General features: G+C 41.9%; 1 protein-coding gene across 1 annotated transcript in view; it reads right to left on the bottom strand.

Annotated features, from left to right (window-relative positions):
- Positions 1-9,379: 9,379 nt before the first annotated feature.
- LOC122560286 (pyruvate dehydrogenase [acetyl-transferring]-phosphatase 1, mitochondrial-like) overlaps positions 9,380-16,380 on the bottom strand; it is a 10,109-nt gene continuing 3,108 nt past the window's right edge. The window contains exon 2 of the mRNA XM_043710836.1: positions 9,380-11,159. Within this exon, the coding sequence (XP_043566771.1) occupies positions 9,490-11,091 (1,602 nt within the window). The 5' untranslated portion in view covers positions 11,092-11,159 and the 3' untranslated portion in view covers positions 9,380-9,489. The remainder of the gene's footprint in view (positions 11,160-16,380) is intronic.

Here is a 16,380-nt window from a genome sequence, read left to right as displayed (position 1 = left end):
TTGGTACAGGTGAGTTTCTGGTCAATGGAAACCCTCAGGATATTGGTCGTGGGGAATTCAGTGAATACAATGCCATTGAATGTCAATGTTTTGACCATAGTTTGATTCTTGTCGGAGATTTACCTGGCACTGTGAGATGAAAATATTACTTGCCACTTGTTATCCCAAACCTGAATGCATATCTGCGGAGTCACAAATGGTGCTGTACATTTGTGAATCAGTGAACATTCCCTCATGGTGAAGCTTCATCGATGCAGTTGATGAACTCCTGCAGAGCCATCCTGGAGCTGAGATGATTGACCTCCAACAAACATCTTCCTTTGTGCCAGGTATGACTCCAAACAACACAGTTTTCTTCCTAATTTCCATTGAGTACAGTTTTGTTCGGACTCCTTGATGTCAAGGGCAGTCACTGTCAACTTGCCTCTGGAATTCAGCTCTTTTTCTTTTGTCCATGTTTGAACCAAGGTTGTCATGAGTTGAGTGGCCCTGGTGGAACCCAAACTGGGCTTGATAACACTTATGAAGACACCTTCCATCACTTTACTGATAATCAAGAGGAAACTGACTGGACGTAATTCTCCAGATTGGACATGTCCTGCTTTTTGTGTACAGGACGTACAATTTTCCACATTGTCAGATAGGTTCCATGTTGTAGCTGTACTGGACTGGCTTGGCTAAGGAAACCACAAGTTCTGAAGAATGTCTTCAGTACGGTTGACAGAATGTTCTCAGGTCCATAGCCTTAACAGATTACTCATGAGATGAAGCTCCAGGGATGAGAAATAACTATAGTAAATGGGGCAATGGGCTAAAAAGATTTTACTGCCTCTAGGCAATCATATTTACCTTTTCATTTTATATGTCACTTAGAACATTGGTTACTAGTAGGAGGAGTAGACAATTTAGCCACCTCAAGCCTGCTTCACCAGTTAATTGTGGCTGATTTCAGTTTAGCCTCATTTCCACTTTTCGGCCTAATCTCCATAACCCTTCAGCCTATTACTAGTTAGACATCTGTCTGTTTTCCTCAAGCTTACTCAATTTCCCAGCATTCACTGTGCTCTGGGCAATTGAATTCCCACAGATTCCTGACCGTTCAAGAGAAGTAATTTCTCCTCTGCTCTGTTCAAAATCTGTTTAGGACAGCATTAACTTACTACCTCAGAAATAAAAGCAGAAATCAAACACATATCTAAGGAATAAGAAAATCATGTGAATAAGGAAGTTGGCTGCTACAGAATTATTTTGTTCTCAATAAAGTAAGATTTTTGACACAACTAAAATATTCAATGCTTCAAAACTTTTATTTTGTTTTCTTTTGCCATGTGTTTCTGAATGATTCCACTAATTATTTTAAATTGCCAAAAGGTAGAGTTTTAAAACACATGACATGGAGGCTCAGTGAGGTAAATGTCTCATGGTCTAATGCTTCATGACTTTGAACTGGAGAATTGTCCTGACTTTTCCAAATGCTGGAATTTTAGTCTGTCCTCACTCTGTAGAAGTGAGAAGTTTTGAAAGTCTCAGTCTCAAAGTGATCACTCAGATCATTATCTGAGATATGTGGCTCAGTGGTTAGCACGGCTGCCTCACAGCGCCAGGGATCCTTGCTAATACCAGCTGCCCTGTAGCCATTTAACATGTGGCAATAGCCACATCACCTTGAACTCTCTTTCCCTCAACACAGCTTTGACAATAGTGGACAATGCAACTTGCACAGAGACACAGACTTGCACACACATACATACACAGTCACAGACAGAAATAGACACTGAGCCACATACACAGCCTCACACTGTGAAACACAGACACACATATACAAGCACACATGGCACTATAGATAGGTTTGGCTCATCTTGCTGAAATTATACTTAATAACCTGTCAATGAATGTTTGATTGTGTCTCCTATTTTAAAGTTCAACTCTTCAAGTCTTAAATTCCATGCTTTCAAAGGATAAAAATAAAAAAACCCTATGATCACAGTTTGGAGCTACTGTGAATAAATATATGACTGTATAAATGCATCTATAAGGCATTTTGAACTTCTATGTACTGAAGGTTGACTATGTGCAATGTTATCATATCAATACATTCCTCTCACTATAAGCTGATTATGAGTGGGATGCTCTTCGATGGGTCAGTGTAGACTCGATGGGCCATTTTATTCAAATAGCCTGTATTCCATTCAATCCATTAATGGCTGATCTTTGGCTTCAACTCTACTTTCTCTCATGCATCCGAAAATCCCCGATTCTCTTTGAGATCAAAATTTGTCTCTCTCCAGGAATTGGTGGATTGCTTACAAAGAAAGGTTGATTAGGTTGGGCTTGTATCCTCTTGTGTTAAGAAGAGTAACAGGCAACTTGATTGAAACATACAAGATTCTTAGGGGTCTTGGCAGGCCCATGTGTAGAAGATGTTTCCTCTTGTGGGAGAATCTGGAACTAGTTAGTAGAGGTATGTGGGACTTTGGAGTGATCAGATTGGTCAGGATCTTATTGAATGGCTGAGCAGGCATGAGGGGTCAAGCAGCCTGCTCCTCCTTCTAACGTCATTGTTTTAGTACATAAATAGTTTCAACTATTGAGCACTACAAACCCTGAGAGTGAAGAAACTTAGCCTGATCTCAGTCTGTAATGACTGACCTGATCCAGAGACTCTCAGTTATTGACTCCGAGGGAGGGAAACAATCTTTGAGCATCTAATAGACAAAATATCCTACCGCGGTTGGGAAAAAAAACTGCCAAAGTTTTTCTTCAGTCCATTGAGGGCTGTTGCAACCCCAGTCCTCATGTTGAGGTGGCAAAGACTTTTGTGGTTCTTGTCTTGGGCCAAATGAAGTACTGGGGAGTCCAGTAAATTAATCTTCTCGTTGTGCGTTGCAGCTTTAATTTAAACAAACAGTTAAATAACTGAGAATATTAATTAATTCTTCTAATTCTGGTTCTAAATGCTCCAAACATCAATACAAATACAGAAAGTAATGCTAATACATAACTACTTCACCTAATGAAGTAGTTAGTAAAACTCTCTCTTAACAGGAACTGTTTAAAGAAGAAAAAGATATTTTGTTCCCCAGTGAAAGGAAAAATGCACAGATTTTATTTATTCCAATATAACTACTCCACTAGAATTCATAACAGGCAAAGGACTGGACAATGTTCTGAATGAAAACATGTTCAGTTTGTATAATCACTCCCACTCCTATCTAATCTTTTCATCCCCTTAATCATTGTAGTTGCTCTCTTCAACAATCTTTTTGGATTGAGGTTACCAGAACTGCACAGTCCCATCAAAAGAAAGAGTGACATTTCCATAGTGTTTTTCTCAGTCACAGAGTCTCAAAGAGTAGTCACTATTGTAATGTAGGAAGCACAGCCTATTTCCATACAGCAAACTCCTACAGAAAGCAATATGATACAGACTAGATCAGGTTTTTATTTTCATAATATTGTTTGAGGAATAAATATTGGCCAGGAGACCAGGGATAGCTCTCAAATGTCTTCTTTTTCATCCATTGAAGCAGGTACATGGGCCCTCCAATTAATTTCTCACCTGAAAGATGGCACCCTACAATTCAGCACTCCTTCAGATTGGCACTGGAGTTCCTGTGCTGCTGTCCTGATTTTAGAAGGTGGCTGTATTATCTCACTTGTTCAGTTCAGTATTGCCTCATTAATACCACTCCACCATCTCATTTGCTTCCTACAATGCCAATAAGAATTGCTGCAGTATTGGGTCATTGTATCATTTTACAATTCTATCAACTGAAAAATAGTAAAGAAATGGTTTAAACATAAAATACTGACAGTCTGAAAATATAATTCAAGAAGGTTGAAAATACTAAGAGAACTGGTCAGTATTTGCTCAAGTAACACACCTCATGCAGTCTGAAACCAAAGAGACCAGAGCGAGCAGAAAGGATATATAGTGGGAAGTCTAGAAAATTACCAAGAAACTAATCAATAGCGATTTAATACTGGTGATCATTTAACTCTGATGGTCACCAGGCCTCAGGCATGGGGAGATGTTGTGAAAGAGAGTCTTTTATGGTAACCTCAACCTGGGGGGGGGGGAACTGAACCCAAGCTGTTGCACCATAAACCAACAATTCAGCCAACTGAGCTAACCAACTATTTGTAGGCTATTTATGTCCTCCTCACTTATTCCCCTTCATCCAAATCATTTGTATAAATTGTAAAAAACTGAGATCCCAGCACCAACCCTTGTGGCACATCACTCGTGACATTCTACCAGCCCAAACAAGACCCATTTATTCCTACTCTTTGGCTGGCTAAGAGGAAGCAATATTCTATCCATGTCAATACGTTACCTCCCATACCATGAACTTTAATTTTCTGCAGTAACTTTTGTATTGGCACCTTACCAATTGCCTTCTGGAAATCTAAGTACATCACATCCACTGAGTCCCTTTCTCTACACAAGTTATTTCTTTAAATAACTCCAATAATTGAGTTCAATTTATTTTCCCTTTGACAAAACCATGTTGCACAGCCCAATTACCTTAAACTTATCTGTTATAACTTCTTTCCCAATAGCTTTAACCTTTTCCCAAAGACAGATGTTAAGATGGCTGGCCGATATTTTTCTGCTTTCTGCCTCATTCCTTTTGTGAATAAAGGGAGTTCCATTAACTAATTTCAAATCTAAAGGATACTCCGCCAGGTCTAATGAATTTGGAAAATTAAAACCAATGCAGAAACTATCTCACTAGCTACTTCTTTAAGACCTTAGATCAAATTTATCCCCTGGACCTGGGAACTTGTCAACTCGCAGTTTCGACGGTTTACTCAGTAATGGTAGTTTTCCTGATTGCTTCTGCCTTTTCTATTCCTGATTTATAGCATTTTTCTGGGATATTACTTGAATCATCTCTAGCAAAGGCTGACACAAACTCTCTCAAATTCATCTTCCATGTTTATCCTCCATTTCTAACTTCTCTGATTAATTTTCTACAGTACTAACACTTTGTTAATTTTCTTTAAATATTTGAAGGGACTTTTCTTATCTGGTTTCCATATTTTTGGCTTAATTTCTCACATTCTAATTTCCCCATATCATTAATCTTTTGGTAATTATTTGCTGTCAAATCTCTGACCTGCCACTTACCTTTGCAATTATATGGCTTTTCTTTGAGTTTGATACGTTTACTTTTTTTACTTAATCACAGATCGCAGGTCCATCTCTTCCCAAAATGTTCTTACTAGTAGTACGGTATCTATTCTGCATTATCTGGAATATCCTAATAAATGTTTGCCATTGCATTCCTATTGATCCATCCCTTAACCTAAATTGTCAGTTCACTTTTGCTAGCTCTGCTTTCATGCCTTTGTAATTGCTCTTATTTAAATTCAAAAGAGTAGGCTTTAAGTCCAAATACACATAACCTACATAATAAAGTAACCAGATTAAAAACACAGACTGAAATAAATGAAGATGATTTATTAACTATTTTGGAGGTGTGGCTGCATGATGACAAGGATTGACACTTTAATATTGGGGGTATACGTCATTTAAAAAGAATAGGAAATGACGTCAAGGTGGAGGGGTAGCAAGTTAGTCAGGCATTTCTGTGCAATAGAAAGACAAGACCCCGGTTCAGAAGATCAGGATGTAGCATTAGTTTGGATGGAGATACGGATTGGGTAGTGAAAGAAGTAACGAGAATTGGTGGTTCTCAGGCCCCCTAACAGTAACCACAACACAGGATGAACTACGCAAATATTAATACTGAATGCATGTCATGAACTGTAATAATCAGTTACTTTTAACCCACAAATTGACTGGAAAAGTCACATTGGTAGTAGTATTCTCAATGGAAAGTTTGTAGAGTACTTTTGAGATAGTTTCTTAGTGCAACAATTTCTAAAACCAGTCAGAGAGCAGTTTATATAAGATGTCATCTTGTGCAATATGAAAGAATTAATGAATGAATTACCTCAGTGTAAAGGCATCCTGGGATAACAGCAACCACAATGGGATAGAAATTTACATTCAGTTCAAAAAGGGTGAAGAATGGATCTACAGCTGGTATATTAAACTTCAATAAGGGCAACTAGGTAGACATGAAAGCTGAGCCAGCTGAAGTGGACTGACAGTACTGGGTCAGGGACAGATCAGTATAGAAGTAGTGGCAGACATTTAAGGGGATATTTTAGAATACTTACAATAAGTATATTCCTAAAATCACAAAAATTCTAAGGAAAAGGAGCCATCATCTATGATTAATTAGGGAAGCACCAAATTTGAATAAAAAATATACACTTGTGTTAAGGTGAGTGCTAGATCAGATGATTGGACAGAATATAAAGCATGGCAGAGAAAGATTAATCAATAGAAAGAAATTAGAGTATGATAGGAAGCTAGTTAGCAATATTAAAATGGATAGCAACAGTTACTACAGGCATATTAGAAACAAAAGGGTATGGGAAGTGGGGATCAAAACTGATGCAATTACTTTGCTTGGTGTAATTTATAGATCATCAAGTGGAAAAGATATAGAAGAGTAAATATACAAGGCATCATATGGCAGAAGGCTGTCAAGACTGAGTAATTAAATATACTCAAGGCTGAGATAGACAAGAGTTTTAATCAGTACGGGAATTGAGGATGATCACATCATGTCATTGAATGACAACACAGACTCAATGGGCTGAATGGCATACTTCTGCTCCTACATCTTGTGATGTTTCAATATCCTGGCACTTCTACCACCATCTACTTAAATAACTCTAACCCATGATTTTGGACAGCAGTGTTAGAAACCAGTGTTAGCAGTGCAGGGATCTGAGGATGTTGGGTATGAACGATTATCAATAAAATACATAAACACAAAGTGCATGTAAAATTAATAAGTTATACAAGTGTAGCTGTAAAGGAAAACTCACATTATTGGATCCTTCATCCCAGTGACAGTTCAGTTCAAGGCAGTGGAGATGCCTCAGGAGAATGAATTTCAAATTAAAAGAACTATTTAAAAATAATTACAATTGATCTAAAGGAACTAAAGAAACAGATTGGAGTTCATGATTATTAAAGTACAACTTCAATTTTTTCATAAACTACAAAATCAGTGCACAATATTATAAACCCCTTGTTGTATGAAACCATCAACAATGAGTTGACAGTATCTCGCTTTTGTAATCAGAAAGTTGTTTGCAGACAGCAGGCGCTGCTCCTGGGTTTTGAGCCTGCCATTGTCATCTCCTGTGCACACATCGTTTACTTCTTCACTTGCCCCATTGCTATTCCAATTTGTCTTTCCCATTATCTATTTTGTCCTTTCGTCACTTCTGCTCTCCGTTCTTCTGCTTTCGCCCCCCACAGCTGCAAACACTTCATTGATTCCAAACTTGTTCGTAAACTGTTACATTTCTAAGACTGTCAGATCCAACCACAGGTCGGAAAATGTCATGACTTGCTGAGTGCTTTCTGTTTTGATTTCAGCTCTTTGTGAGCAGGATGTGGGCTTTGCTGGCCAGAACGGCATTTATTGCCTGTCCCTAATTGCCCTTGAAAAGGTACTGAGCCACTCCTTGTATTGCCATAGTTCATTTAATGTTGGGATACCCACAATGTTATTAGGGAGGGTGGGTGGCACAGTGGTTCAGGTGCAGCCTTGGTGGAGCTTCCACGTTCTTCCATGTCTGCATGGGTTTCCTCCCACAGTCCAAAGATGTGTAGGTCAGGTGGATTGGCCATGCTAAATTTCCCATAGTGTCGAGGGATGTGCAGGTTAGGTGGATCAGCTACGATGGTTACAGGGACAGAATGGGATGCTCTTCACTGGGTCAAGATGGGCTAAATGGCCTCTTTCTGCACTGTATGGATTCCGAGAGTTCCAGGATTTTGATCCAGCAAATGTAAAGGAACCGCAATATAGTTCCAAGTCAGGACAATGTATGGTTTATAAAGAAATTTGCAGATGGTGGTGTTTCCATGCATCTGTTGCCTTTGTCCCCCTGGGTAGTAAAGGTCATGGATTTGGAAGGTGCTGCAGGATCAGCCTCAGTAAGTTACTGCAGTCCATCTTAAAGCTGTAAAACAGACTCTGTGGTAATGATGGAGGGAGTGAATGTTGCAGGCGGTTGATCAAGCGGGCTACTTTGTCTTGGATAGCATCAAGCTTCTTGAGTGTTTTTGGAGTAACACTCATCCAGGCAAGTGGGGAGTATTCCATCAGTCCCGACTTACATCTTGTAGATGGGACAACAGGCTTTGAAGAGTCATAAAGTTTGAGAACTCCCAGTCTCTGGCCTACTCTTGTAATTACAAGTAGAAAGACCCATGTGCCTGAAAGGATCTTCCTAATTTGTTTAGTCTCCATACTGTACAATGTTCACAGTGACTCTGGAAAAGTGCAAAATAGATTTAGTGGAATGATAGTAAAATGGAGAGATTATACCTATTAGGAAATATTGAACAGACTGGACTTCATTTCTCTAGAAGAGAGTGTGCTGAGGGTGACCTAATGGAGACCATTTGAACCTTGATGTCTGGTATTGGCTTTCTGAAAGAGAAATAGTCCCATCATCCACAGCTCAACAAATTTTTCCCTTTTAAGAATGTGTCCACTCACTTTTAAAACTTGAATCTGCTTTCAGTGCCCTTTCAGAAAGTGCATTTTTGATCATAATCACAATGTGTTCAAGAAAAAAAACTCTTCACCCTTCACTGCCAGGACATTTTTTAACCTTAAATCTATGTCTTCTAGTCACCTGTCCATCAACTATTGGGAACAGTTCCTCCATATTTTTTCTATCAAACCCCGTCATGAAAAAAGGAATCAGCATTCTGTTTCGCAAGAGGACGGAAGAAATATGATAATTGGATGGGCAATAAATCCTGACCTGGCCAGTGATGTCCACATTCCATGAATCCAAAAAAAAATAATTTTAAGTAGTTAAGGAACAATCAACTTGGGATTCACACACATCAAAGGAACTATGCCAGGAACTCTAATTTCCAATTAAGCAACAAACATTTGCATTTATACAGTACTTTAACATCTCAAAGTGCTTCACAGAAAAATTAGCCACAAAACTCAGCCTTATGTATTAGAACAGGGACAGAAAGCTTTGACAAAGTGGCAGGTTTCAAAGGGAGTTGTGCAAGAGAGAACTAAAGAGCTGGAGAGGTTTAGGATGGGAATGCCAGACAGCAGGGCTCAGGCAGCTGAAGGCAGGCTCACTCGTGGCTGAGCAATTACAACTGTGGAAGCAGAAGAGGCTTTCAGGAGGAATGCAGATGGTTGAACGGTTGGAGTTTGTAACAAAGTTGAAAAAAGCCAGAGCTTTCAGCCACTCAAAACACAGTTCACTGAAGCTAATTGCGGATAAGAGGGAGATTGAAGTCTCAATGTGTCATTTCCTTTCCTTTCATTACATCATCATCACTGAAAATAGTTTTGTTGCCTTGTAGTATCAGCCCACAGTTTCCGTTACAGGAGCAAGCTGAATGTGTTTTCAGTTGACGCTGTCTTCAGCTCTGTTGTATGCCCCAATGAGGTGAGAATTCAGCTGCACCACCACCACGGTTAGATCATCCCTGTACGTTCTGGCCATCCCCTCAGGCAAGCTCAGCATTTTCGAAAGGCGACCGTGCTCAATGTTGCCAAACTCGTTGCTGCCCAGTGCATGGCGAATCAAGTGGGTGGCGGTGTTTTGGTCTTTGAAAGCTGAGGACATGCGGGCCTTCCTCTCCAGCAGGAGGCTGTGCATCTGGCCCACTGTTACTTTGTAGCCTGCTGCAGAGATGGGCTGCTGGATGTGCAGACGGGTGAGATGCTCCCCTACAATCTGCACCACGTTCTGCCTGTGCATGATGTCCCACAAGCCGTCGGTAGCTAAAACCAGGAACTTGTCCTGAGGCCTCAGCCTGTGATAAGTGACTTCGGGTTCGGCAGTGAGGTAAGGGGGAGTGTGGTGGTTGGCTGGGTAGCTTCTGAAGAACTCGTCGCCTGTCAGCAACTCTGGTCGGCTTTCCAACACTCGCTTCTGGAGTTCCAAACTCCACTTGAACTTCACGTCTCCGAACGCCCTGAAAGGCATCAGGAGGCCCAGCAACCTGTCATGCCGCACGACCGTCTTCTCCTCTGACGCAGGATGCTCCGACCGGACCCTGTGCACCTCCTCAGGGTTCTGGGCATTGTGACTGGTGCTCAGTGTCAGGGCCGACCAGGAGCCGTCGGGGTTTTGGACGCCCAGCACTGCCCGACTATCGCCAGTATTTGCCACGTGCACGTCAGTGCCATTGATGTGTGCGACACAAGCTGTGGAGCCGGACAGAGCCACCCGAAGTGCAGTATAATTGGTGAATGGATTGCCGGCTTCGATCTGAGCTTCGAGGGAGATGTCACTGTCCAGGCGATTGAAGGCATGTTTTAAAGCAGCACTAGTATCCAGCTTCTCTTCATCTACCAGGTCAATACATTCTTGCCAGTAAGTCCTTAAACTGGTGAAGTAAAGCCTTCCTGTCTCCCTGCTGACATAGTCATTGGGATGCTTGTGCCAGTGCAAAATGGGCAACACTGGTCGCTCATTTTCGACCGCGTCTTCTATCTCGATTAAGGTCTTGCGAGGCAGCAAGGATACAGCAATGTAATACAACAATCTTTCACTGATAGCCTGAGCACAGGCACAGCCAGCGTGCCCATCGAAAACCCCCAGCAGCATCCCCCGGCTCTGTAGGCAGCTGGCTGCACTGCGCCTGTCCTCAATGGGGACATTAGAAGCTAGCTGATTACTGTCAAAGCCCAGCACGGAACTGATGTTCCTGCCGTCAAACTCTGGCACCTTGAAGCTGTACTCGTTGGTTTTCAGGATGCTGTTAATTTGTGGCAGAGTGAGCTGGTAGGGCTGAGGTTGGGCTTTGTAGCTTCTGCCATGCTGGAGCTTGCTTGGCCTCCTCTGACTACCTGAGCCAGAGTTTTTGCCAGAGTTTCCACTGCAAAGATCCTTGGATGTCCATTTCCCAAAGTGGTTGCTCAGTGCAGAGGCTGAAAAATAGATTCCTCTGGAGTTCCCAGCATGACGAATACGATCTGTGATGCCACTCACTCCCAACATTTCCTTCAATGTGGGTAATCCTGATCAAGGCTCCATTGGCTTTGTCAGTATTGTGGCAGTGACGATACCTGTATGAGGGAACATATAAACATTTAGACATAGCAGTACATTGTAAAAGTTACCAGGGTGTTGACTGTGGATAGCACTCTCTACTTCAAGACAGGAGGTCATTGTTTGAAGTCTCACTCCAGAAACATAGTTTAACCTGACAGTCCAATGGGTGTTGAGAGAGTGCCACACTATCAGAGGAGCTGTCCTTCAGAATGAGATGTTAAACTGAGGCCTCAATTTGCCCTCGTACATGATTATGAGCAATCTTAGCGTATTACTTTGAAGCAAAGTAAGGAGTCCTCCCAGTCTCCTGCCTTATACCTCAATCAAAACAGAATCATTTGGTCTTTTATATTATAGCTTGGTGGCCCCACATTCAATATTAAAGTATAGAGTGCATTTCCAAAGTCTTTGTCATTGAATCATAAAGTGAGAATGGCAGAGAAGGCCATTCCTCCCATCAAGTCTCTTACCAGCTTTCCTTAGACAATCCAGTCTGTTCTATTGCCCTGCTTTATATGGCAAGTTTATTTCCTGCGTGCCCATCTAATTTTCTTTAGAAGTCATTAATTCTCTCTGCTTCCACCACCATCACAGGCGGTGGGAGTTCAGGCTTGCTGTGTAAAAGAGTTCTTTCCTAATACTCCCTGGAATTTAGAAGAATGTGGGGAGATCAAATTGAGGTATTCGAGATGATGAAAGGTGTGGATGAATGGAGCAGATGGTTCCTCTTGTGGGGCATTCCACGCCGAGAGGTCACAGTCTTAGGATAAGGGATAGCAAATATAAAACAGAGTTGAGGAGTAACTACTTCTCCCAAAGGGTTGTGAATCTGTGGAATTTGCTACCCCCAAAGTGCAGTGGATGCTGTGAGTAAATTTAAGGAGGAGTTAAAAAGATTCTTAATTGTTAATGGGTTGAAGGGAAATGGAGAGAACTCAGGATATTGGGGCTGAGGACCATATAGAGTCATAGAGATGTACAGCATGGATATAGACCCTTCGGTCCAACCAGATGTCCTAACCTAATCCAGTCCCATTTGCCAGCACTTGGCACATATCATTCTAAACCCTTCCTATTCATATACCCATCCTGATGCCTTTTAAATGTTGTAATTGTACCAGCCTCCACAACTTCCTTTGGCAGCTCATTCCATACACGCACCACCCTCTGCATGAAAGAGTTGTCCCTTAAGTCCCTTTTAAATTTTTCCCCTCTCACCCTAAACCTATGCTCTCTAGTTCTGGACTCTCCCACCCCAGGGAAAAGACCTTGTCTATTTACCTTAATCATGTCCCTCATGATTTTATAAACCTCTGTAAAGTCACCCCTCACTGTCCAACGCTCCAGTGAAATTAGCTCCAGCCTATTCAGCCTCTCTCGATAGCTCAAATCCTCCAACCCTGGCAACATCCTTGTAAATGTTTTCTGAACCCTTTCAAGTTTAGAACACAGAACAATACAGCGCACAGTAGGCACTTCGGCCCTCTTATGTTGCGCTGACCTGTGAACTAATCTAAGCCCATCCCCCTACACAATCCCATCATCATCCATATGATTATCCAAGGATTGTTTGAATGCCCCTAATGTGACTGAGTTAACTACATTGGCAGGCAAGGCATTCCACACCCTTACCACTCTCTGAGTAAAGAACCCGCCTCTGACATCTGTCTTAAATCTATCACCCCTCATTTTGCAGAGATGCCCTGTCGTACAAGCTGATGTCATCATCCTTGGAAAAAGACTCTCACTATGCACCCTATTTAATCCTCTGATCATCTTGTATGTCTTTATTAAATCCCCTCTTAGCCTTCTTCTTTCCAATGAGAACACACCCAGGTCTCTCAGCCTTTCCTCGTAAGACCTTCGCTCCAGACCAGGCAATATCCTGGTACGTCTCTGCACCCTTTCCAATGCTTCCACATCCTTCCTGTAATGGGGCGACCAGAACTGTACACAATATTCCAAATGCGGCTGCACTAGCGTTTTGTACAATTCTGACATGACATCACGGCTCCAGAACTCAATCCCTCTACCAATGAAACCTAACACACCGTATGCCTTCTTAACAGCACTATCAACCAGGGTGGCAACTTTCAGGGATCTATGTACATGGACTCCAAGATCCCTCTGCACATCCACACTACCAAGGATCTTTCCATTGACCCAATATTCTGCCTTCCTGCTATTCTTCCCAAAGTGAATCACCTCATGTTTAGCTGCATTGAACTCCATTTGCCACCTCTCAGCCCAATTCTGCAGTTTATCCAAGTCCTCCTGCAAACTGCAACATTCTTCCACACTGTCCACCACTCCACCAACTTTAGTGTCATCTGCAAACTTACTAACCCATCCACCTATGCCTGCATCCAAGTCATTTATAAAAATGACAAACAGTAGTGGTCTCAAAACAAATCCTTGTGACACACCACTAGTAACTAGACTCCAGGCTGAATATTTTCCATCAAACTTCTTACAGAAAGCCAGTTTCTAATCCAAACTGCTAAATCACCCTCAATTCCAAGCCTTTGCATTTTCTCCAAACGCCTACCATGTGGAACTTTACCAAAGGCTTTACTGAAGGCTATGTACACCACATCAACTGCCCCACCCTCATCAATATGCTTGGTCACCTTCTCAAAAAACTCAGAGGTTTGTGTGATACGACCTGCCCTTGACAAAACCATGTTGACTATCTGCAATCAAATTGTTTTTTGCTAGATTATTATAAATCCCATCTCTTATAATCCTTTCCAAAACTTTTCCTACAACAGACGTAAGGCTCACTGGTCTATAATTACCTGGGTCATCTCTACTGCCCTTCTTGAATAAGGGCACAACATTTGCAATCCTCCAGTCCTTAGGTACTAAACCTGTAGACAATAACAACTCAAAGATCAAGGCCAAAGGCTCCGCCATCTCCTCCCTAGTTTCCCAGAGAATCCTCAGATAAATCCCAGCCAGCCCAGGGGACTTATCTACTTTCACTCCTTCTAGAATTGATAACAAAGTTTGTGAGAAGATTTGTAGCTCGGGCGCTCGTTGCTGTGGTTCTGTTCGCCGAGCTGGAAGTTTTTGTTGCAAACGTTTCGTCCCCTGTCTAGGTGACATCCCTTCCTGTTTGTCCTATATAGTGTTTTGTGCAGTCCTTGCATGGGATTTTGTACACTACATTAGTTTTGCTCATGCTGGGTATCGGGTCCTTCGTCCTGGTGAGTTGTTGTCTGAGTGTGGCTGTTGGTTTGTGTGCTGTTATAAGTCCTAGTGGTCGCAGTAGTCTGGCTGTCTTTTCGGTATACATCAAGAACATCTCTGAAATGATAGCCAGACTACTGCGACCACTGTCCTTTTTAAATTCCTGCCTAACTCCCTGTAATCTCCCTTCAGAATCTCAACCTTTCCCCTTCCTATTTCGTTGGTTCCAATGTGGACAATGACCTGTTGCTGGGGGGGTGGGACCCAGGGAGATAGTGAGGAAAGAGAACAATCTGAGACTGGTACAGTTGAGAACAGAAATGAGTCAAACAGTCAGGGACAATGTAGGACTAATAAAGTAAACTGCATTTATTTCAATGCAAGGGGCCCAATAGGGAAGGCAGGTGAACTCAAGGCATGGTGAGGAACATGGGACTGGGATATCATAGCAATTACAGAAACATGGCTCAGGGATGGGCAGGACAGGCAGCTCAATGTTCCAGGATACAAATGCTACAGGAAGGATAGAAAGGGAGGCAAGAGTGGAGGGGAGTGGCATTTTTGATAAGGGATAGCATTATAGCTGTGCTGAGGGAGGATATTCCCGGAAATACATCCAGGGAAGTTATTGGGGTGGAACTGAGAAACAAGAAAGGGATGATAACCTTATTGGGATTGTATTATAGACACCCTAATAGTCAGAGGGAAATTGCGAAACAAACTTGTAAGGAGATCTCAGCTATCTGTAAGGATAGTAGGGTGGTTATGGTAGGGGATTTTAACTTTCCAAACATAGACTGGGACTGCCATAGTGTTAAGGGTTTAGATGGAGAGGAATTTGTTAAGTGTGTACAAGACAACTTTCTGATTCAGTATGTGGATGTACCTTCTAGAGAAGGTGCAAAACTTGACCCACTCTTGGAAAATAAGGCAGGGCAGGTGACTGAGGTGTCAGTGGGGGAGCACTTTGGGGCCAGCGACCATAATTCTATTAGATTTAAAATAATAATGGAAAATGATAGACCAGATCTAACAGTTGAAGTTCTAAATTGGCAAATTTTGATAGTAAAGAACTTTCGAAAGCTGACTGTTCGCAGGTAAAGGGACGGCTGGAAAATGGGAAGCCTTCAGAAATGAGATAAAGAGAATCCAGAGAAAGTCTATTCCTGTCAGGGTGAAAGGAAAGGCTGGTAGGTATAGGGAATGCTGGATGACTAAAGAAATTGAGGGTTTGGTTAAGAAAAAGAAGAAAGCATATGTCAGTATAGACAGGGTAGATCGAGTGAATCCTTAGAAGAGTGTAAAGGAAGAAGGAGTATACTTAAGAGGGAAATCAGGAAGGCAAAAAGGGGACATGAGATAGCTTTGGCAAATAGATTTAAGAGAATCCAAAGAGTTTTCACAAATACGTTAAGGACAAAAAGGTAACTGGGGAGAAAATTGGACCCCTCAAAGATCAGAAAGGCAGCCTTTGTGTGGACCTGCAGAAACGGGGAGATACTAAATGAGTATTTTGCATCAGTATTTACCGTGGAAAAGGATATGGAAGATATAGACTGTAGGGAGATAGATGGTGACATCTTAAAGAATGTCCATATTACAGAGGATGAAGTGCTGGATGTCTTGAAATGCATAAAGGTAGATAAATCCCCAGGACCTGATCAGGTGTACTCAAGAATTCTGTGGGAAGCTAGGGAAGTGATTGCTGGGTCTCTTGCTGAGATATTTGTATCATCGATAGTCACAGGTGAGGTGCCGGAAGACTGAAGGTTGGCTATCGTGGTGCTACTGTTTAAGAAGAGCAGTAAAGACAAGCCAGGGATTTATAGACCAGTGAGCCTGACGTCGGTGGTGGGCAAGTTGTTGGAGGGAATCCTGAGGGACAAGATGTACATGTATTTGGAAAGGCAAAGATTGATTAGGGATCGATTGTGCGTGGGAAATCATGTCTCACAAACTTGATTGAGTTTTTTGAGGAAGTAACAAAGAGGATTGATGAGAGCAGAGTGGTAGATGTGATCTATATGGACTTCAGTAAGTCGT

Source organism: Chiloscyllium plagiosum, chromosome 20, assembly GCF_004010195.1.
Source record: "Chiloscyllium plagiosum isolate BGI_BamShark_2017 chromosome 20, ASM401019v2, whole genome shotgun sequence".
NCBI lineage: Eukaryota > Metazoa > Chordata > Chondrichthyes > Orectolobiformes > Hemiscylliidae > Chiloscyllium > Chiloscyllium plagiosum.
This window is presented reverse-complemented; position numbering and strand designations above follow the sequence as displayed.